General features: G+C 45.8%; 1 protein-coding gene across 3 annotated transcripts; it reads left to right on the top strand.

Annotated features, from left to right (window-relative positions):
• The first annotated feature begins 373 nt into the window (after positions 1-373).
• On the top strand, positions 374-21,614 carry Smim17 (small integral membrane protein 17). Of its 3 annotated transcripts, XM_045133711.1 has the most exons (6): positions 375-613; positions 1,350-1,474; positions 2,591-2,674; positions 9,682-9,943; positions 14,229-14,305; positions 19,798-21,614. In XM_045133711.1, the coding sequence occupies exons 4-6, from the start codon at positions 9,775-9,777 to the stop codon at positions 19,906-19,908; spliced, it is 357 nt and encodes a 118-aa protein (XP_044989646.1). In that variant the 5' UTR covers positions 375-613; positions 1,350-1,474; positions 2,591-2,674; positions 9,682-9,774; the 3' UTR covers positions 19,909-21,614. The 3 variants fall into 3 exon arrangements, with proteins under 3 accessions (XP_044989647.1, XP_044989646.1, XP_004671847.1); XM_045133712.1 differs by lacking the exon at positions 2,591-2,674 and having other exon boundaries at positions 374-613; XM_004671790.2 differs by lacking the exon at positions 1,350-1,474.
• Positions 21,615-21,885: the final 271 nt, after the last annotated feature.

The raw sequence follows: 21,885 nt of genomic DNA, 5'->3' as shown, positions 1-21,885 counted from the left end.
CGAGCGCGCGCTCTCTCTCTCGGTAAACAAATAAAATAAACAAAACCAGCAACGCTGGAGTGGGGTATTATGATCCCCACGTAACAGATTGGCCAACAGAGGGGCAGAAATGTTAAGTAACATGCTGAGGTGTTAGTAGCAAGTGCCAAAGCCTGTCTTATTCCAGGCGATGAGTCCTCTTGGGCGGGAAGGAGGGGGCGCAACACCCCTATCCCAGTTTCTTCTTGTTCTCACTCATCCCAGACGTCTATTTTTCAGAGCAGAGAACTGTGAAGGAGTGTGCGCAAAGATGTTGAGTTCAGTTGGTGTTTTTGTACTCTGGGCTGCGACATAACCTACGTGTCCATCAGCTGGGGACTTAGGGCTCATTTCATTGGGCCGAACTCTCAGGGCCTGCTCGGTAATCCTACTCCTGCAGGCACACCATCTCTGTCCCCCCACTCCAATCCTTCAATTACAGGCGCCTGGGGGAGGAGGAGGAGCGAACGCTGCTTCTCCTCCTCTCCTCCCCTGCCCCCCACAACAACCTCCAACCCGCAGTCTCCGCGGCTGCGCAGCCTCAATCCCTGCGGCGCCAGCTCTGCGGTGCTCCGCAGGGTCCTGTTGGGGGAGGGTGAGTCCTTGGAGGGACCCCCGCTGGCGGGAAGGGGGCGGGAGCACGGGCTGGGGAGGGGGGCGTGGGCAGTGACCCTGGGAGGGCGCGCAAGTGTGCACGTGCGTCTATGTGCTTGAGGCCAGAGCTGCTTAAAATGGGGGGGGGGGGAAGGGCGGAGTGTCTGGGGAAGGAGGGTCTGAGAGCCCATCCGGTTGGAGGAGGCTTGGGGGGAGGGGTCTGTGCGGGTTGTTTACGCCGTGCCTGTAAGTTGCACGTGAATTTCAGCTTCTGCGAGTGCGGGGGCGGGGGGTGTGGGAGGGAAGGGACGCGCGTGCTCTTCTCGCGTGGTGGTGGTGGTGGTGGTGATGATGATGATGATGGTGATGATGATAATGATGATAGGTGGGTTGTTCTGTAAGTCTGTGTCGGGCCGCTGCTGCACCTGGCGGCTTGTGCAACTGTGCATGTTGCGTTGTGTGTCAGTCTGGGGGACTCTGTGCCACCCTGCAACCGCAGGAGCAGGAGCCGTGAAGTGTGACACAGGTGTCCGGTCCTCGCTCCCCCCGCAAGTCTCTGCGGCTTTGATGGATAGCCTTAGCCATCTGTGTAGTGGGACCGTCAGGGTCCCTGGTGCCGCGTTAGGAGAGCCGTATGATGGGGGGGGGTCTGCAGTCTGAACACTCCAAAGAAACAGTGTCACCACTGTCGCTGCTTCTGTCCCTGTCGTCCACACCCCCCCATCCTTTGCCCCCAGTGGGCGGCACGCTCTCCGTTTCACCAGGATCACCAGGGCTGCTGAGACGTGACCCTTCCTCACCGCCCAGCGTCTCCGCCATCGCTGAGGTCGCAGTTTCTCCCAAACGTAACCGAACAGCTCAGGTAGAGGATCCTTAGGTTTATTAGTTTGTCTCAGTTTTATTAGTCTGTGTTTTATTCTTTTTGCTAGCCTCCTCCCCTTCAATCTAAATCCATGCCTAATTATGTCTCATATTAAAAATAAAGCAAAGTAGGGCTGGAGAGATACCTGAATGGTTAAGGCGTTTGTCTGCAAAGCCAAAGGACTAAGGTTCGATTCCCCACATAAGCCAGCTGCACATGGTGGCTCGTGGGTCTAGAGTTCATTTGCAGTGGCTACAGGTCCTGGTGCACCCATTCTCTTTCTCTCTCTGTCTCTAATAAAATAAAAATTATTAGCCGGGTGTGGTGGCGCACGCCTTTAATCCCAGCACTCAGGAGGCAGAGGTTGGAGGATTGCCCTGAGTTCAAGGCCACCCTGAGACAACACAGTGAATTCCAGTTTAGCCTGGGCTATAGTGAGTCCCTACCTCGAAAAACAAAACAAACAAAAAACCAAAATATTTAAAGAAACAAAGCAGTCCCAAATACTGCTCTCACACTTCTGTCATGACACACACACCACACACGCACACATTCCGTGCTGACAGGGTCTTCTCACCCTTCCATGTACACTCATTAACATTCACTAAGGTTACAAAGTGGCAGCTCTAAGGTGTGACCCAGGGCTGACCTGTGTTATTTTGACTCTCAAGGTGTCTTCCTTTTTTACACATTTGAAGCTACTCTCATTTTAAAATTCAGATGTCATCTGAAAAAAAATAACTTTCCAGCCTTCGGAGAGATCAGGAGGTGGCAGACCCGTGTCACATGCCTTCGCTGGGTTGAACAGAGCAGTTTCTCTCAAGGAGACTTACTTCGGCCACTCCCTGTTCTCTCCACACTGTTCAGTTGCCATGTGTTGGTGTTTTCCTTATGATGCAGAAGTGTTTTCTGGGTCCATATTTCACTTTTCACTTTCAGGAGTGTGGAAGCCATAGGGAAGCTCTTTCTGTGCGTGTGTTTGTGTGTTGTGCGTGTATGCATGTTTGCATGTGTGGGAACAGCTGCGTGCGGTGTACATGCCTGTGCGCATGTGGAGGCCGGAGGTTGACATTGGGTGTCTTTCTCAGTTGCTCTCTGCCTCTTTCTTTGAAACAGGGCCTTGTACTGAACTGACTGGAGTTCACTGAGGGGCTGTACAGGGATCCTCCCGTGTCTGCTACCCGGGAGCAGAGCTTACAGGTAAATCCTGTTGCACTCGGCTTTGTGCGGGTGTGGGGATCTGAACTCAGGTCCTCGTGCTTGTGAAACCAGCACCTTATTGACTGAGCCATCTTCCTGGCTCGGAAGGGAGGCTGTTTTATTTTTTTGTGGGTCTGAAGTAAATAATTATTTTTAATTTTTATGGAAGGCTTCCCTAGATATAAACAATAAACCATGATAAATCCTGTTCCCATTCTCCCCTTCTGCAATCCACCCTCCATCGAATACCTTCCTCCTTTCAGTTGTCTCTCCTTTATTTTGAGATCATCTTTTCCTCCTATTATGAAGGTAGGTAGTGTCAGACACTGTGAGGTCATGAGTATCAAGGCCACTTTGTGTCTGGAAGAGTGCATTGTAATCAGTCCCACCCGTCCTTTGGTTCTTACATTCTTTCTGCCTCCTCTTCCGCAATGGACTCTGAAGCTTGGAGGGTGTGATAGAGATATTTCAGTGTTGAACACGCCTCCATCGCATCTTCTCAGCCACCCCAGTGGTCACTGCCATCTGAAAAGAGAAGTTTCTCTAACCTAAAGTGAGAATAGCATTAATATATAGATATAAAAAATTTTAAAGTGTCTACAGGGCAGTGTGGTGGGCATAATAGACAATATCAGACATTACTTCCCCAGGGCTCATGGCCTCCCAGCCACAGCTTTTGACTAGGTTTCCAGTACCAGGCATGTATTCCCTCCCATGGAGCGGGCCTCCAGTCAGAGAGAGGCTCTTGATTGGTTTATCTTATGCTGTCTGCTGATAGTTGGCACACATTTGATTTCTGATCTCTTGTGCCCACCTTCTCACCTGCTGCAAAGTCATGTCCACTGGTCTGTTTGGTCCTGTCTGCTCTCTCCAGGATAATGGTAGCTACTGATGGATGTCAAGTTCATCTCCAGGTGGTCCTTACTCAGCAGGGGTCTTTCCAAACATTCTCTTTCAACAACAGTTTGTAGAGGCTGTAACCTTTCAAACGCCCATGGGTGGCAAGCATTCATAGAGGCCAGAGAGATAATGTCTAAGGTTAGTCTTGAAGAAAGGGAAGGTTTCTAGCAGCGGGTACCTGGGTAAGGCAAAGAGTCGTTAGTCTTCAGCACCAGATATTTACAGCGTATTCAACCACATTATGTCTCTGCGTAAAGCTCACCGCGACTCTTTAAGTGGCCACTGCTGTTGTTGCTGCCCCTCTGTTTCAGAAGCGCCAACTGAAGGTCAGAGAGCTTGGGCTGACCTGCCATCTCAGGACACACAGCGACAAGCACTTGGCAGAGTCGATGGTCGCAACCATGCTTGCTTCCTTTGCCCCTGGCAGCAGTTAGCACCCTCTCAACCCCTGTCGTTCTTTCCCCACGGTTGCATTAACTTTTCCTGGGCACGCATGAACGAATGTTTATTCATCTCAGATGGGGCACTGTGTTAGTTGAATATGTACATGTATATGTACCCCCATAGACTCAGGTGTTTCATTAAAGCTTATAACTTGGGTCTCTGGCCCCTGGATGGAAGAGGTATCATTGGCAGTGGATCCTGGGCGTCTAGCCCTAAGTTGTGTTTGGGGGATAGATCTGAATTCAAGCCCAAAAGTATATGAGAACAGTCTGAGGTATGGGTCCTGCTTGTTACAGTTCTGTAGAAGCTTGATGCTTTTTTTTTTTTTTTTCAAGGAAGGATCTCTTTCTAGCGTAGGCTGATTTGGAATTCACTATGTAGTCTCAGGATGGTCTTGAACTCATGCAGTCCTCCTATCTCTGCCTTCCAAGTGCTAGGATTAAAGGCGTGTGCTACCACACAAGGCCTCTGCTTTTGGTTTTTGCTGGATGTTTCTCTCTGCTTGGATGTATAGAAGCAGCTTCTTCCGTCACTGATAGAACTCCCTGGACCTTGAGCTTGAAATAAATCCCCCCCACCAAACTGAGCGTGGTTTGGACGTTCATTGCAGCAGTGTGAACTGGTCTACAACAAGCACCAACAGTAGACCAAAGCACGGATCACACCGGAGACCCGCTGATGAACTACCGAGTTCCTTGGGGCTGCTTACAGGAGCGTGGGTGACTCAAAGGCAGCTGCCTCACTGAAAAGCCCAGCCCACCATAGCTGGCAACTCATAGAAGCTGCATCCCCTTTGTTGGAAGTTTTGATGACCCTTTCTCTGCTTTGGATGGACATAGAATGGGTGTTACAGGGCCAGATACTCAAGGTCGCTAAAACTCCCCAAGCCAGTGGCTCTTGAGTTCTTTGTCTCCTGGCCGTGTAGAATAGCAAATGAGGCAAAGAGGACAGTTTATAGAGAAAGGTTCAAAGGCGAGGTTTAGTAGAGCTGGAACAAAGCTTCTTGTGGAATGGGGGAGAGGGGCTCAAGGGGCTGGTGACACAGCATTTGGGGTTTCAGTGTCTTAGAACGAGCGGTGACTCACATAGGAAAGACATCAAACAGGTATAGATCGTGATAGGTCTACATAAACACACCCTGGGATCTCTCCTTGGTGCAGAGGTAAGGTGAGATTGCATGGACTCAAGGGAAGCCTGGCCAAATTCTAAGGAAGTCAGAAAGTGGGCAGCTAGCTGAAATTCCAAGGAAGTTAAGGGATCAGGAAGTCGGGAGAATAAGGGGCAAGCACAGGTAGATGGTCAGAGGACATCCTGATGAGGCAACAGCCATCTCCTTGGCGAGTGAGAGTTGTCTCTGAACTGCAGCCCCTGAACCGGGCGTGGTGGTGCATGCCTTCAATCCCAGCACTCTCAGTCCTGTGAGCCATCTCTCCAGCCCAGTTCTTAACATTGTTAATGATACATTCGGGTAACATTGAATGTGAACAGCTGTGTTTTCTGAAGACTGGCTGAGCGGCACCCACGAACAAGTGTTTGTGAGGACACAGGCTTCCCTCATCTTGTGGAGGAACTGCCACTTCCTGGGGGGAGCATATGTTTAGCTTGGCAGAGGTCCCCGTGTTCTTGTGTAAAGTGATTGGACCAACACTCTTCACCAGCACCCATGAATCAGCCTGCTTTAAAAACCAACTTCTGTGAGTTTCCCAGGGAGACTTGATCACAACGAGAAAGAGAAAGTATCAGTTTGCATTTTTACGTTTTTACAGTTATTGAGCGTAACTATGAAAACTACAAAAACCATCAGACTATGTTCGACTGTTCTGATGAGGGCTTATTCACCGAAGCCTAAAGTTGTTCTTTCTTTTGCTTTTTAATTAGGGCTAAAAATAAAATTAAAATTTTCCTTTTTACTGATTTATTTGCAAGGGGAGAGAGAGGAGGGGGAGAGAGAGAGAGAGGGAGGGAGGACGGACGGACACTGGGGCCTCTGGCCACTGCAATGAACTCCAGATGTTTGCACCACTTTGTGTATGTGGCTCTAATTGGTGCTGGGGAATCAAACCCAGGTCATTAGTTTTTTCAGTCAAGCGCCTTAACCACTGAGCCATCTCTCCAGCCCCTGACGTTGCTCTTTCTTCATTAGTAAGAGGCCTCAGCTGGAGAAATGCTAAAGATACACTCTGGTGTGTTATCTCATTCTTGCATGCCCAGCATTCAAGATTCCGAGGTAGGAGGAACAGCAGTTCAAGGCCAGCTTAGGCTACATAGTATATATTAGTCTAGCCTGCTCTATATAGTGAGTTTGAAGCTAGCCTGAGCTACATAAACCCTGTCTCAGATTTTATAAAAAGGATATTTTAGCACTAAGTTCAGACTTTCTCGTGGAACCCTGTTGAAGGCAAGTGTTCAGTTCAATAAAAAATTAGAGGGCAGAAAAATTGATAGAGCAAAGGAAACTTTGTTTTAGAGAAAAGTGAGAGGCTGGAGGGATGGCTTACTGCATAAGACTCTTGCCTGTGAAGCCTAATGCCCTGGGTTCAATTCCCCAGGACTCACATGTAGCCAGCCAGATTCACAAAGTGGCACACGCACCTGGAGTTCATTTGCAGTGGCAGGAGGCCCTGACATGCCTATTTTTTTCTCTCTCTCTCTGCTTGCAAATAAATAAATAAAAATATTAAAAGAAAGAAAGAAGGGCCGGAGAGATGGCTTAGTGGTTAAGGCGCTTGCCTGCAAAGCCTAAGGACCCATGTTTGACTCTTCAGGTCCCACATAAGCCAGAAGCATAAAGTGACGCAAGTGCACAAGGTCACACGTGCGTGCAAGGTGGCACATGTGTCTGGAGTTCGATTGCAGTGGCTGGAGGCCCTGGTGCGCCAATTCATACTCTCTCCTTTCTCTCTTGCTCTCCCTCTCTCATATAAAAAAGATGTCTGTTGGGCTTGCCTCAAACAAAACAAAACAAAAAAATAAAACAAAGAAAGAAAGAAAAGTGAGCATTCTCATTGGGATGGGAGGGCCCTCAGACCTGGAAGTCCACAGAGTGGGCTCAGGCTTATGGTTTTTATAGAGGGTCTGGGGCTCTTTCCTCCCCTTTGTCAACCCGTCCTATTTTGGTACTTCAGTGGACCCACAGCCCTGATTAGTTCTCTCATCTCCCAGCCAGTGGTCTGTTAACGTGTGTCTTGGGAGAGTGTCAGGAAGGGAACAGAACCATGAGTTCATGCTTCCCTATGTTGCTTAACTCTGGCCTCACTATGGTCCTTGTATGTCCCTGGGCTTATTTCTTCTCACTGTTCCTCACCTGGACTTTTCTGGATGTTAGCGATGGCAGGGATGGTACCCTCTGCTGATGGCTGGAGATCTAGAGTATAATAACTAGCTGGGGCGAAGCTGGTTGGATGGGCTGGGAGCAGGTTTGGGGAGCAGGATCATGAAGATGAAGGGCTCAGGGGATTCTAGGAGGTAAGAGACTGCTATAGGAGCCTAACAAGAGACAAAGGCGAAGGCATAGGCAGGAAGGTGCAGTATTTTCTGAGGCAGACTTGGGGTGATTGGAGGTGGGTGTGAGACAGGCCAAAAGCTAACATGTGCGTGCTTCTTGAGTTTGTGTGAAGGATGGTGGAGTCCTCACCAAGAGCAGAGACTCCGGGAGGAGAGCGTGCTGGGGATATAGAGGGCAGAGGTGCCTGGGCAAATGATGCCTTTGAATTTGAATGCATCTCTATGAGAAAGGCATACGTGATGATTGGTAATACTGAAGAAAAGGACATGTTCTGCATATCTACCATATATAACTTAACATAATATATACTACTATTTATTTACAATAAATTGTGTCTTACATTTACATTGTGTAAAATCTCAAATATTATGGTCCAGTTTCAGTAGACTTCATTTTCTTTTTTTTTTAAATTTTTTTATTGATAGCTTCCATAATTATAGACAATAAACTATAGTAATTTCCTGCCCCCCCTTTACTTTTGCAACTCCATTATTTTCTTGTTTACTTCCTTTTTGTCTATTTCTTTTCTTTTCTTTTTTTTTTTTTTTGAGGTAGGGTCTCACTGTAGCCCAGACTAACCTGGAATTCACTCTGTATTCTCAGAGTGGCCTCGAACTTGTTTCCTTTTTAAAGTATTTAAATCATTTATTTATTTGAGAGAGGGTGAGGGAGTGAGGGAAGGGAGGGGGAGAGAGCGAGAGAGGGCAAGAATGGGCACACCAGGGCCTCATAGTCACTTCAAATGAACTCCAGACACATGCACCATTTTGTGCATCTGGTTTTATGTGGGTACTGGGGAATGGAACCCGGGTCCTTTGGCTTTGCCTGTAAGTACCTTAACTGCTTAGCCATCTCTCTAGCCCTCCATCTCCTTTATAAAAGAGACAATTCTTTCTTTTACCTTTTTTGCATGTGTAGTGTGTGTGTGGTGGTGGCAGTGTGTGTGTGTGTGTGTGTGTGTGGTGTATGCACATGTATATGCAGATTTATTCACGGCACCACTGAGGACAGAGGAGAATGTTGGATTCTTTCTGAACACAGCTGTGTTTTTTTATTATTTTATGTTTGAGAGAGAGACAGAAAGAGATAAAGAGGGAGAGGGAAGGGGGGAGAAAATGGGCATGTCAGGGCCTTTCAGCCGCTGTGAGTGAACTCTAAGACATATGCCCCCTCATGTGCATGTGTGACATTGCACATTTGCATCCCGTGCATCTGGTTATGTGGGAGCTGGAGATTTGAATATGCGTTCTTAGTCTTCTCAGGCCAGCAACTAACCACTAAGCCGTCTCTCCAGCCCCACAGCTGTGATTTTTGTGAGGCCCAGCAATTCTCCTGTGTGTGTGTGTGTGTGTCAGTTACATTACTCATTGCTTGATAAAATACCTAACAGGAAGCAACAGAAGGAAGGAAGAAAGGAAAGAAGGGAGGGAGGGGCATATTCTGGGTTATAGTTTGAAGGGGATATATCCCATCATGGTGGGACAGCTCGGCAGTGAGAGCAGAAGGCCAGCTCATCACACTGTAGCCAGAGACTGGAGGCCAAGCATAAATGGAACTGGGCTATAACACCTCAAAGCGCACCTCCTGTGTAGCCCACTTCCTCCAGCAAGATTCAAATGGTGTCACCATCAGGGGAGCAAGTGTTCAAACACATAAGCCTAGGGGGGACATTTCACATTCAAATAACAACATGCTATTTATTTTCTATGTTTAAAAATAATTTATTTATTTGATAGTTGATAGAGAAAGAAGCAGACATACATAGATAGATAGATAGATAGATAGATAGATAGATAGATAGATAGATAGATAGGTAGGTAGATATGGGGGGGAGGGAGGGAGAGAATGGGCATGCCAGGGTCTCTAGTCACTGCAAATGAACTCCAGATGCATTTGCCACCTTGTGAATCTGGCTTACATGGATACTGGGGACTTGAACCTGGGTCCTCAGGCTTTGCAAGCACATGCCTTAACTGCTAGGCCATCTCTCCAGGCCCTATTTATTTATTTTCTGTCCCTCCCTTCTTCTACTGTAATGGAAACCTCACAATGGCAGGGGTTTTAATTTGATCATTGCCGTTGTTCTACAATCTAGAATAGTGCCTGGCACCTGCTTGGCACTTTGTAACTATTCACTGAGTAACTTAATGTCCATCAGTCCTCAGGTGCCCAGTCCTGTGCCTGGGGGACCCCACAGGACGCTGCAGCAGGAAGAGGGGGAGCCTGTTGAGAAGCCCCACTTCCTGGGGAGATGCAAAGCCTCAGCCCTGAGCAGACGCGGGCGCTGCTGAAGCCCGAGATGTTGACCATGCTGTTGCCTCGGGACAGCAGGGCCTGGGAGAAGCCAACCCGCTCCGCCTTCACCGACGACTGGGAGGCTGTGGAGGTCGGGGCTGCCGGCCGCGACAGTGAGGAGAAAGGTAAGGAGTCCTGTGGGCGGTGGGCAAGGAGGCAGCGCTTGACAAAGGTGAAGGAAAAGCCGAACGTTTAGTCTGTTACTGATGTGAACAGATGTGTTTAGGGGGTGCATGCATGGGTATATGCTCATGGGGTGCTCCGTGCCTCCTTACTTAAGCTGGAGTCTCTTAGTGATCCTAAAGCATTCTTTTCGTGACCGTCTGACAATTCTCTGGTCTCTGCTCCTCACAGGACTGGAGTTAAAGGGGTGCATGACCTAGAACTAGAACTAGAGAGGTCACTTAGGCTTCCTTAGCCCCTCATTGTTGCCATCATCCAGCCCTGCCTGGAGGACATGAAATGAACACACACCATGCAAAATATGATTTAAAGGAGGTGTTGCAGTCAGGTTTGCATTGCTGGCAGAAAACACCCGGCCAAGAGCCACTTGTGGGGTAAAAGGGTGTATTTTGACTTACAGACTCAAGGGGAAGCTCCATGATGGCAGGGGAAAATGATGTCCTGAGCAGAGGGTGGACATCACCTCCTGGCCAACATCAGGTGGACAATAGCAACAGGAGAGTGTGCTGAACACTGGCAAGAGGAAGCTGGCTATAACCCCCATAAGCCCGCCCCCAACAATACACTGCTTCTAGGAGGCTTTTATTTCCAAGCTGCCATCGGCTGGGGACCTAGCATTCAGAACGCCTAAGTTTATGGGGGACACCTGAACCAAACCACCACAGGAGAGTCAAGGAGATGTACTTGAGTGCTTCACAGAACCGACTATATACTCTCAGCTTTTATTCAGTTTCAGGCAGTCCAAGCTATGGGGAGCTCTAGCATAAGACAGATCATGAGTTTGCACCAGGTCAGACCATGAGTTGTTTATCAGGAGCTCTTTGGAGAAGCTGTGAGTTCCTACCTTCAGGAAGCTCCACCCCAGGTGCACAGCCTAATATCTCCTCAGGTTTAGCTTGTGCAGACATTACCTTGGTAGAAAATTCGCTCGATATCCACATTTCCCCGATTTAGCTCGACATCCCCCATCTCCCCAGTTTGGCTTCATATCCACACCTCGTGTGTGCACAAGAAGTGCTCTGAACCTCCGAACCATCTCTCCAGCCCCGATTCCGGAGGCGCCCGTGGAACACTGGATCAGTCAGCGTTGGCAGTGTATTAAGCAGGGGATGTAATGAGTCGTCCCAGCTCTTAGTTGTTCAGTGCAACGCGCATGTGCGTTCACACTTCTGTGGGCCACCGACTGACCTGGCCTTAGGGGACAGGTCTGCTTGCCTGCACTTGCTGGCGCAGTCACTGAGAGCTGGCAGGGCAGCTGGTCGGTCTCATGGTCTAGCTGATGAGCTGACTCTATTGTGCTGTTGAAAATCTTCATGCATCCAGAAACTTTGTTATGGGGGGGGGGGGGGGAGAATGAATATGTGTGCCAGGGCCTCAGCCACCGCCATAGAACTCCAGACACTTGCATCAGCTAATAGACATGGGTGACCTTGCTGTTGCCTCACCTTTGTGTGCCTGGCTAATATGGGATCTGAAGAAATCAAACATGGGTCCTTGGGCTTCACAGGCAAGCGCCTTAACCTCTAAGCCTTTTCTCCAGCCCTTATTCCTATTTTTTGAAGTGTTTTATTTATTTAGTTGTAAGCAGAGATAGAGAGAAGAAAGACAGAGGGCTGGAAAGATAGCTTAGCGGTTACAGTGCTTGCCTGAAAAGCCAAAGGATCCAGGTTCTATTCCCCAGGACCCATGTAAGCCAGATGCACAAGGAGGTGCACACAGGTGGAGTTCATTTTCAGCGCCCAAAGGCCCTGGTATGCCCATTCTCTCTCTCTACCTGCCTATTTCTCTCTGTCTCTCTGAAATAAATAAATAAATAAAAATAAAATATTAAAAAAAGAGAGAATGAGCATGCCAAGGCCTCCAGCCAGTGCAAACAAACTCCAGACACACGTGCCACCTTGTGCATCCGGCTTTTCATGTGGTTGCTGGAGCTCCAGGCTCAGGTCCTCATGCTCACACAGCAAGAGCCTTCTCAACATAGCCATCTCCCCAGCCCTCCAGTTATATTTATATTTATTTATTTATTTTACAGAGAAAGAGGGAGTGGGAGGGGAGAGAGAGAATGGGTGCACCAGCGCCTCCAGCCACTGCAGACGAACTTCAGACGTGTGCATCCCCTTGTGTAAATGGCTAACGTGGGTCCTGGGGAATTGAACCTGGGTCCTTTGGCTTTGCAGGCAAACACCTTAACTGCTAAGCCATCCCTCCAGCCCCATTTTTAAAAATTTATTTATTTATTAATTTTTATTTATTTAGAGAGAGAATGGGCATGCCAGAGCCTTCAGCCCCTGTAAATGAACTCCAGACACATGTGCCACCTTGTGCCTTTGGCTTACATGGTCTCTGGGGAATCAAACTTGGGTCCTTAAGGCTTTGCAGGCAAGCACCTTAAATGCCGAGCCATTTCTCTAGCCTCTTCCATCTATTTTTTTAGACAGTGTCTCTGGCTGAACCCAGAGCTCATGGATTTGTCTAGACCCTGCTAGCCATTAAACCCTAGAGAGCCCTCCATCTCTGCCTCTCCAACAGTGGCATTGTATGTAGGAAGCTTGTGTAGAAAACACTTTACCTACTGAGCCATTTTTTCTAGTACTCCATCTTATTTTTTGAGACATGTTATTTCATGTTTCGCTGAACTTGGAGCTCACCAATTCAGCTAGACAAGCTAGCCAGCAAGCCCTAAGGCTCTTCCTGTCTCTGCCTCCCCAGTACTGGGATTACAGGCACATGTCACCATCTTGGCTTTTACATGGGTTCTGGAATCTGAACTCAGGTCCTCATGCTTGTTTGGCAAGCACTTTACCCACTGGTCAATTTTGCCATTCCTGTAAACACTTTTTTTTTTTTTTTTTTTAGAGAATATTATTTATTTGAGAGAGAGAGAGAGAGAGACAGAGAAAGAAAGAGGCAGACACACAGAGAAAGTATGTGTGCACCAGGATCTCTAGCCACTGCAAACAAATTCCAGACACATGTGCCACTTTGTGCATCTGGCTTTACATGGGTACTGGAGAATCAAACCTGGGCCATTAGCCTTTGCAAACAAGGGTCTTGCCCACTGAGAAATCTCCCTAGCCCCCTTAAGCACTTTTTATTTTTATTTATTTATTTATTAGAGACAGAGAGAGAGAAAAAGGTATGCCAGGACCTCTGGCAAACAAATTCCAGACTTGTGCAGCTGGCTTATGTGGGTATTGGGGAATCAAACCTGGGTCCTTAGGCTTCACAGGCAAGTGTCTTAACTGATTAGCCATCTCTCCAGCCCCATAAGCATCTTTTTTTTTAAACTTAAAAAAAAATTTTTATTAGCATTTTCCATGATTATAAAAAAATCCCATGTTAATTCCCTCCCTCCCCCAACACTTTCTTCTTTGAAATTCCATTCTCCATCATGTTACCTCCCCATCACAATCGTTGTACTTACATATATACAATATCAACCTATCAAGTACCCTCCTCCCTTCCTTTCTCTTCCCTTTATGTCTCCTTTTTAACTTACTGGCCTCTGCTACTAAGTATAAGCATCTTTTTTTTTTAATATTTTTTTTCTTCAATTTTTATTTATTTATTTGAGAGCAACAGACACAGAGAGAAAGAACAGATAGAGGGAGAGAGAGAGAATGGGCGCGCCAGGGCTTCCAGCCACTGCAAACGAACTCCAGACGCGTGCGCCCTCTTGTGCATCTGGCTAACATGGGACCTGGGGAACTGAGCCTCGAACCGGGGTCCATAGGCTTCACAGGCGAGCGCTTAACCGCTAAACCATCTCTCCAGCCCATAAGCATCTTTTTTTAAGGCAAGCTCAACCTTTTGATTTTTTAACGTGAGAGAGTGACAGTGGGGTGGGGCAGGGAGAGAGAATGAATTAGCATGCCAGGACCTCCACCCACTGTAATCAAACTCCAGATGTGTGTGCCAACTAGCACACAAGCGAACTTGCATCTCCTTGTGTCTGGCTTACGTGGGACCTGGAGAGTCAAACATGGGTACCTTGAATTTGCAGGCAAGCACCTTAATCGCTAAGCCGTTTCTCTAGCCCCATAAGCACCTTCTAAAGCCTTGACATCCAATTATGTAACTGGTCAAAATAAGCTGTGTGGTGGTGAAGATCAAAACCAGTGAGGGAAGAGGCTACCCAGAGAATGGTGGGAAGAGCAGTGGAGCCCAGCCCTGGTGTCCTGTCCACTCACTCATGGCTCCTTTATCCTTTATTCCTACACTTCCCAGATCCATCTCCTCAAGAGACTGGGCTTTCTCAAGAATGGAGCTCAGTGGAGGAAGATGACGAGTCAGAGGACTCCCAGGTATGTCTGGGGATCCTCTCAAGATGTCGCCTTGAAGATCTTAGAGAGTTGTCACATTTTCTTCTGCAGCCTGGAATATCCTTGCCTCATAAAAGTTTCTATAGACTTTTCATGGGAAACAGGACACAGTCCTGTGGTAACCATACACAGTGGGGGGTTAGCCCTTTGCTCATAAATCAGTCCATTTACCCATGACGTGCTCATCTATTTACCCATCCATCCTTCTACCCGCCCACTCACCAGTACACCCATCCATCTGTCCATCCACCCACCCATTCTTACTCCTCTTTTAAAAAAAATTTTTTTTATTAATTTATTTCAAAGAGAGAGAGAGAGAGAGAGGGAGAAAGAAGCAGAGAGAGTGAGAGAGGCACTAGCTGCTTCAAACAAACTGCGAACACATGTGCCACTTTATGCATCTGGCTTATGTGGGTCCTGGGGAATTGAACCTAGGTCTTTTGGCTTTGCAGGAAAATGCCTTAGCTGCTAAGCCATCTCTCCAGCCCTCACCTCTTAAGCCTCCACTAACTATTTATTGTCTTGTCCATGTGCCTCTGGCTTGGGGACAGGTCAGGAGAAACTGCAGAATAAGAATAAGAGAATAAGAAGTTCATGGAGCATAGAATGCTACAGACTGGGTCCTGTGTAAAGAGAGAGATTCATGTAGCTCATGGTTCTGGAAGCTGGGACAGCTAGTATAAAGATGTTGGTACATGTGGAAAGCAGATGGTGGGTGGGCATGGGGGAGAAAATAACTCCACCACTCCAGGTTTTTTATTTTTATTTTTATTTATTTATTTATTTGAGAGCGACAGACACAGAGAGAAAGACAGAGGGAGAGAGAGAGAATGGGCGCGCCAGGGCTTCCAGCCACTGCAAACGAACTCCAGACACGTGCGCCCCCTTGTGCATCTGGCTGACGTGGGACCTGGGGAACCGAGCCTCGAACCGGGGTCCTTAGGCTTCACAGGCAAGCGCTTAACTGCTAAGCCATCTCTCCAGCCCAGTTTTTTTTTTTCCCCCAAGGTAGGGTCTCACTCTAGCCCAGATTGACCTGGAATGCACTATGTAGTCTCAGGTGGGCTTGAATTTATGACAGTCCTCCTACCTCTGCCTCCTGAGTGCTGGGATTAAAGGTGTGCACCACCATGCCTGGCTACCACGCCAGTTTTATAAAGTCTGACACTGGCAAATCTTATCGTGAGGTCATTATTCCATGTCACAACATGGCCAGGGGATCACATACTGAGACAGAACAAGTGTGTTAGCTTAGCTCCTCCTTATTCTTTTTAAAATTTTACTTTGTTTCTTTCTAATTTAACTTTTTATTTTAGAAAGAGTGAGAGTGTGAGTGAGAGAGAATTGGTGTGCCAGGGCTTCTCCCACTGCACTGGAACTGCAGACACTTGTGCCACCTAGTGGGCATGTGTGACCTTGGGCTTGCCTCACCTTTGTGTCTGGCTTACCTGGGATCTGGAGAGTCAAACATGGGTCCTTAGGCTTCACAGGCAAGAGCCTTAACCACTAACCCATCTCTCCAGCCCCCTTCCTTGTTCTTAAAAAGCTACATACAAATGGTGGACTGGGGAGATGGCTGGGCAGGTAAATGCTTCCCACACAAGCATGCTTAAGGATGAGAGCTTCTGGACTGCAGACTGCCGAGTTTGACGCCCTGGAGTCCATGTAAAAACACTGGGCGTGGTCACACACCTCTCTACCCCAGGCTGTAGCGGTAAAGACCAGAGAATCACTGAGGCTTGTTGATGGATAGCAGCTCTGGGCTGAAGGACAGGACAAGGGAATATGCAGAAGATAAGAGAACACCAGACAGAAGTTCTCCTCTGGTTTTTGCACACACACACGGGTCGTGTGCATCTGCACCCACAAATGCCTGTGCCACACATAACATACACCGCATCACACCATACCACACAAGAATGTGCACACATACATCTAAAAATTTTTGAATTTCAGATAACCTGTGATTATTACATTTAAAAATGTTATATTCTGGGGCTGAGGAGATGGGGTTCAGTGGATAAAGTGCTTCCAACAAAAACAAGAGGATCAGGGCTGGAGAGATGGCTTAGCACTTAGGGTGGCTGCCTGCGAAGCCTAAGGATCCATGTTTGACTCTCCAGATCCCACATAAGGCAGATGCACAAAGGTGAGGCAAACACAAGGGCGCACGTGACCACTAGGCGGCCAAAGCGTCTGGAGTTCAATTTCAGTGGCTGAGGCCCTCGTACCATGCCAGTTTTTTCCTCTTGCTCTCAAAAAAATAAAAAACTTAAAAAATTAAAAAAAATTTTTAAACATGACCAGATTTCAGGTCTCCAGCACTGATGTGAATGCTGGGTGGGTGTGGTGGCCCACTCATATGGTCAGCACTTTGGAGACAGAGACAGGGAACCCCTTCTGGCTAGCTAGACCATATGAACCAGCAAGCCCTGGGTTCAAGTAAGACACTGCCTCCGTGAATAAGGTGCCAACAGATCCCCAACATCAGCACCTGATCTCTCCAAACATATGCCCATACATCTAGGGGTGCCCACACAGTGTATGTGAACATGAGCACGTGTGCGCACACACACACACACACACACACACACACACACACAATGCACACATATACATGCAAATAATTTATATTCTTTTTAAAAAATTACAATTATTTCCAGTAAAATGCAGAGATCAAAGAGTGTTCCATGTAAGGAACGCTCCAATTAAAATATGAAGCACTGGGGCTGGGGAGAAGGCTCAGTAGTTGGGGGTGCTTGCTGCACAGGCATGAGGGTCTGTCGGGGTCTGAGGCTGCCTGAGTCTGAGTCTCCAGCACACAGGTAAATCGTTGGGTGTGGCTGTGCTCACCTGTGACTCCAGCTCTGTGGGGACAAAGCTTGCTGACCACGTAAATGGTGAAAATGACAAGGCTGGGTGAGAGATTTGGCTAAAGGAAACAGGCAGAGGAGCGAAAAGATGAGGACCCCCAGTGCTCTCCTTGGGTCTCTGCACCCATACACACAGGTTATATGCATCTGTACATGCGCAGTTCCCTGCGTACACATCATCTCACACCCCATGCCAGACACGGTCTCCATACACACATGCCAAATGTGGAAAACGCCACCTGTAATATTATTTCTCTCTCTCATTTTTTTTTTTTTTTTTTTGAGTCAGGGTCTCTCTTTCTAGCCTTGCCTTGCCAGGAACTCACAATAGTGGTCAGGCTGGCCTTGAACTTGCAGTGATCTTGTGTCTGCTACCTGAGTGCTACGTTTACAGGTGTCTGCTGTCAGGCCTGTCCTATTGACTTTCCTTTTTTTTTTTTTAATTACGGGGGCTTCTTTTTGGCTTCTTAAAATTGGAGACAGCATCTTGGTAATTTAGCTGGGATGACCTAGAATTCATTAGGGGGTCCAGGTTGCCCTTGAACTTGTGGTACTCCTGCATCTGCCTCTTTTTAAAAAAAAATTTTATTTTTTATTTAATTATGAGAGAGAGAGAGAGGGCCTCTAGCCACTGCAAACAAATTCCAGACACATGCACCACCATGTGCATCTGACTGATGTGGGTTCTAGGGAGTTTAACCTGGGTTCTCAAGCTCTGCAGGCAAGCACCTTAATCTCTAAGCCATCTCTCCAGCCCTGCATCTACCTTTTGAGTTCTGCCGTAATAGGTGTGCACCACCACACCTGGCAAGAACACTATTTTTATCATCCTAGGATAGCCTTTCATTACTTTCAAGTCTGTTTCACTTCCCACTCTGCAGGTAGCTACGCTTTTTGGTTTCTACCCACATAGATTAGTTTTAACTGTTGTCAAGCTGCGTGTAATTAGGCTTGGGGATGTGGCCATGTTAGTAAAGCACTTGCCTAACATGCTCAAAACCTTGGGCTCAGTATCCAGCGCTTCTTAAAACTGCTTGATGACACATAACTGTAATCCTAGCACTTGGGAAGTTGAAGCAAGAGGATCAAAATTCAGGGTCATCCTTAACTACATAGTGAATTTGAGGCCAGCACGAGCTACACAAAACTCTCAAGAAAAATATTTCCAAATAAAGCCATACGATAAACCATGAATACATTTTAAACCTCCACAAGAAGATGATAGAGAATATGTTATTCTGCCATTTGGTGTTTTCCCTGATTCTGGGCAGTTTTGAGAGAGGGAGAGAGAGAGAGAGAGAGAGAGAGAGAGAGAGAGAGAGAGAGAGAGAGAGAGAGGGAGAGAGGGAGAGAGAGGGGCGCGTGCCAGGGCCTCAGCCACTGAAATTGAACTCCAGATTGTTTGCGACACCTAGTGGGCATGTGTGACCTTGCGCTTGCCTCATCTTGTGTGGGATCTGGAGAGTCGAACATGGGTCCTTAGGCTTCGCAGGCAAGCGCCTAACTGCTAAGCCCAAACCTGCATTTTTAAAAATATTTATTTGAGAGAGACAGAGATACAGAGAATGGATGTGTTGGGGCCTCCAGCCACTGCAAATGACCTCCAGACACATGCACCACCTTGTGCATCTGGCTTATGTGGATACTGAGAAATTGAACCTGGGTCTTTAGGCTACGCAGGCAACTGCCTTAACTACTCAGCCATCTCTCCAGCCCGATATTAGCAAGTTTGTTTGGACCATGCAAAGTTTAAGGCATCCATTAGATATACAAATGGGTATGGTAAATAGACAAGACGTACAGGTATATACTTGGGAATTCAAGAGAAAAGTTGAATCAAGGACCGCACACCTGTAGCTTTTGGGAGAGTGTTAGAGTATAAATGGAATAAAACTGTAGGGGTATTTATATAATTTCTTTTGCATGTGCTTATGTGCAGCAGATGTGATGTGCTGTGTGTGGTGTGTGCATGTGTGTGGCACCCTGTGCCCACATGTGGAAGCCAGAGAAGACTCCAGGAGTCCCAGTGAGTCTCTGGATTCTGTTCCCCGCAGAACAGTGGTTACAGCCCAACTATTTACATGTCTTCTGGGAAATCTAACACAGTGGCCTCACCCCCTCTTAGGCCCTCATGCTATGCAGGAAAGTGCTCCTAATTTCTAAGCCATCTCTCTAGCCCCCAGATTTTAAGGTTTTATATCGGTGATATTTTTGCAATTTTTATCCTATTATTCTGCCATTTCCTTTGATAAACTTAGGTGTGTTATTTGATTTCAATAGTAATCCCTTATATCTGGTTTCTTTTTTGAACACTTTTTTTTAGATGGGGTAGAATTTTGCTCTAGTCCTGGTGGACTAGAATTCACTGTGTAGTCTCAAGGTGGTTCTGAACTCATGGCAATCCTCCTACCTCTGCCTACCGAGTGCTGGGATTAAAGGCGTGAGCCACCACGCCCAGCTATGAACACTTTTAAATTCAAACAACTCTGTTGCTATTTTCTTTCCCTTCTAATCATGTAATCCAATTTTTTTTTTCTTTTTGCCATAACAATAGTGACTTCGTCCTTTCCAATACTGATACTTTCTTCTTTTCTGTTTCAGGGCTTTGTGGAGTGGTCAAAAGCTCCACAACAAACGACCATAGTCTTGGTAGTGTGTGTGCTGTTTTTGTTTTTGGTTTTAACGGGCATGCCTATGATGTTTCACATTTAGCTTTAATAGTAGCTATGTTTTGAGTATTGACCCTGTGCCATGCTAAGGACACGTCCTGGCTAAAACTCAAGAATGGGTATTGAATGTTTTCAAATGCCTTTCCAACATCCATTGAGATGGTTTCTTTTTTTTATTTATTTAACTTTTTAGTATTTATTGTATTCATTCAAATGAAGACATCATTGATTGTAAAACATATTTTGTATTTTATTTTGTATGCTGCCAAGAAAGAAAAATGTTAATTAATTGTAAGATACCACAAGTTGAAAGATACTTTCTAATTTCAGAGAAAGTGAAAAAAAAGTACAATTTATGATCAATGAAATCTGGTAGATTTCTGCATATCACATCACACCCATATTCTCAGGATTGACTTTTCTTTCTTGATATCTTACATAGGATTTTTGTCTCTATGTTCATATGTGAGATTGGTGCTATCTTTGTGAAGTCTTGGTATCATGGCTAAGCCTACATTGGAGAAAGATTTGAATTTAACTTTTACCTTTTTCTGTGCTTTCAACTAGTTTTTGTAGCTTGACAATGATCAAGTCCTTGGCAGGTGGAAAGAATATGCCAGTAATGAGGTGCAAGATCCATGAAAGGGAAGTTTCAGCTAATTTCTAGACAGTGTTCTGACCCATGTTATAACCCATGTTATTAATTATAACATATAGTTATTACTATAGCTAACTGTGTTATGTTCTCAATTCTTTTTTTTTTTACTTCTTAGATTTATTTGGATAATTGAAGATGGCCTTTTATCACTTAGAGAGTTCTTCATTATATCTTTTAGTGTTATTAATTTAATTACTCATACATATTAAAATTAAAATATATTTTCTTTATTTTATCTCTATTTTCCTTTCAACTTGTTTGTGATTCACTCATCCCTTGACTTATAGTTTTATCTGGTTTATTGTTGGTTTTGAAAGAGCCAGTGTTAGGACATGTTTATATCCATTATATCTTTTACTTGACATTTGTTTCTCTTTTATATATTGCTTATTTCTTATTACTTTTATTTCCTGTCTCCATGTTTAAGATGGATACTTGATTTGTCTTCTTTATATTAGCAATACTTGATAATATATTTGTATTAGCATACTTGATAATATAAATGTCCTTTTGGATATATCCTTGGCCATATCTTAATCTGTAATAATTTATATTCATGTTTGTTGTTTATTTATTTTTTTTGTAGCATTTCTTCTACAGAATGCCTCAGAGCCTAGTGATTTTATTTGTTTCTTTTTCTGGTTAAGAATAATCTATTTCATGTTTTACTGCATTGTGAATGTGGCCTATAATACATCTGCTTTCAAAACAACCTGGAAAGCTTTCATTGTGGTGAAGAACTGTCCACTTTTCATAGCTGTGTCCTGGTCATTTACGATGAACTTGCATATGTATTCTTTGTAGAAATCAAAACTCCGTATGTCTGAGAACTCAGTTTCATTCATTACACTGCTCAGTGTCATGTGCTGTTCAACTTCAGCCTACTGCATCTGTCAAAAACTAATATGATTATGTAAAAAAATCTGTCGGTATGATTTACCAATGTATTTTTTATATTTGTATTGTGTATCCAATAGTTGTATTATTCAATGCTGAATTGTTACAACTTGCCAATTTTATGACATATGTAAACCACCAAGCACAGTTCCAGGTATACAGTAAGCACTCAATAAACATTAGTTAAAACCTGATGCAACTCTTGTATCAAATATGATTGTCTTTAACTAATTGAATCACTTGGTTTGAAATTTCCCTTTCCCAGTACTGATTTGCATGGCCATCCTTCTCATTTTTAAATCCTCTGTGATTGTGTGCCTAGAATATTTAACTTGCTGGTGCCATTTTGCTTTTTAAGAGGATTTTTATGTATTTATTATTATTTTTTTGCTTGTTTGTGTGCATGTGTGTAATGTGGTGTGTGCATGTCTGTGTGCTCTTATGTTGCCCCCTGTGGTCACCCGT

Source organism: Jaculus jaculus, chromosome 14 (genome assembly GCF_020740685.1).
Source record: "Jaculus jaculus isolate mJacJac1 chromosome 14, mJacJac1.mat.Y.cur, whole genome shotgun sequence".
Classification (NCBI taxonomy): domain Eukaryota; kingdom Metazoa; phylum Chordata; class Mammalia; order Rodentia; family Dipodidae; genus Jaculus; species Jaculus jaculus.
This window is presented reverse-complemented; position numbering and strand designations above follow the sequence as displayed.

Bases quoted from the DNA above. Each gene is read 5' to 3' on its own strand.
- Smim17 (XM_045133712.1), top strand. From the start codon at position 9,775: ATGCAAAGCCTCAGCCCTGAGCAGACGCGGGCGCTGCTGAAGCCCGAG. The intron at 9,944-14,228 runs GTAAGGAGTCCT...TACACTTCCCAG, and splicing joins CCGCGACAGTGAGGAGAAAG to ATCCATCTCCTCAAGAGACT. The intron at 14,306-19,797 runs GTATGTCTGGGG...TTTCTGTTTCAG, and splicing joins ACGAGTCAGAGGACTCCCAG to GGCTTTGTGGAGTGGTCAAA.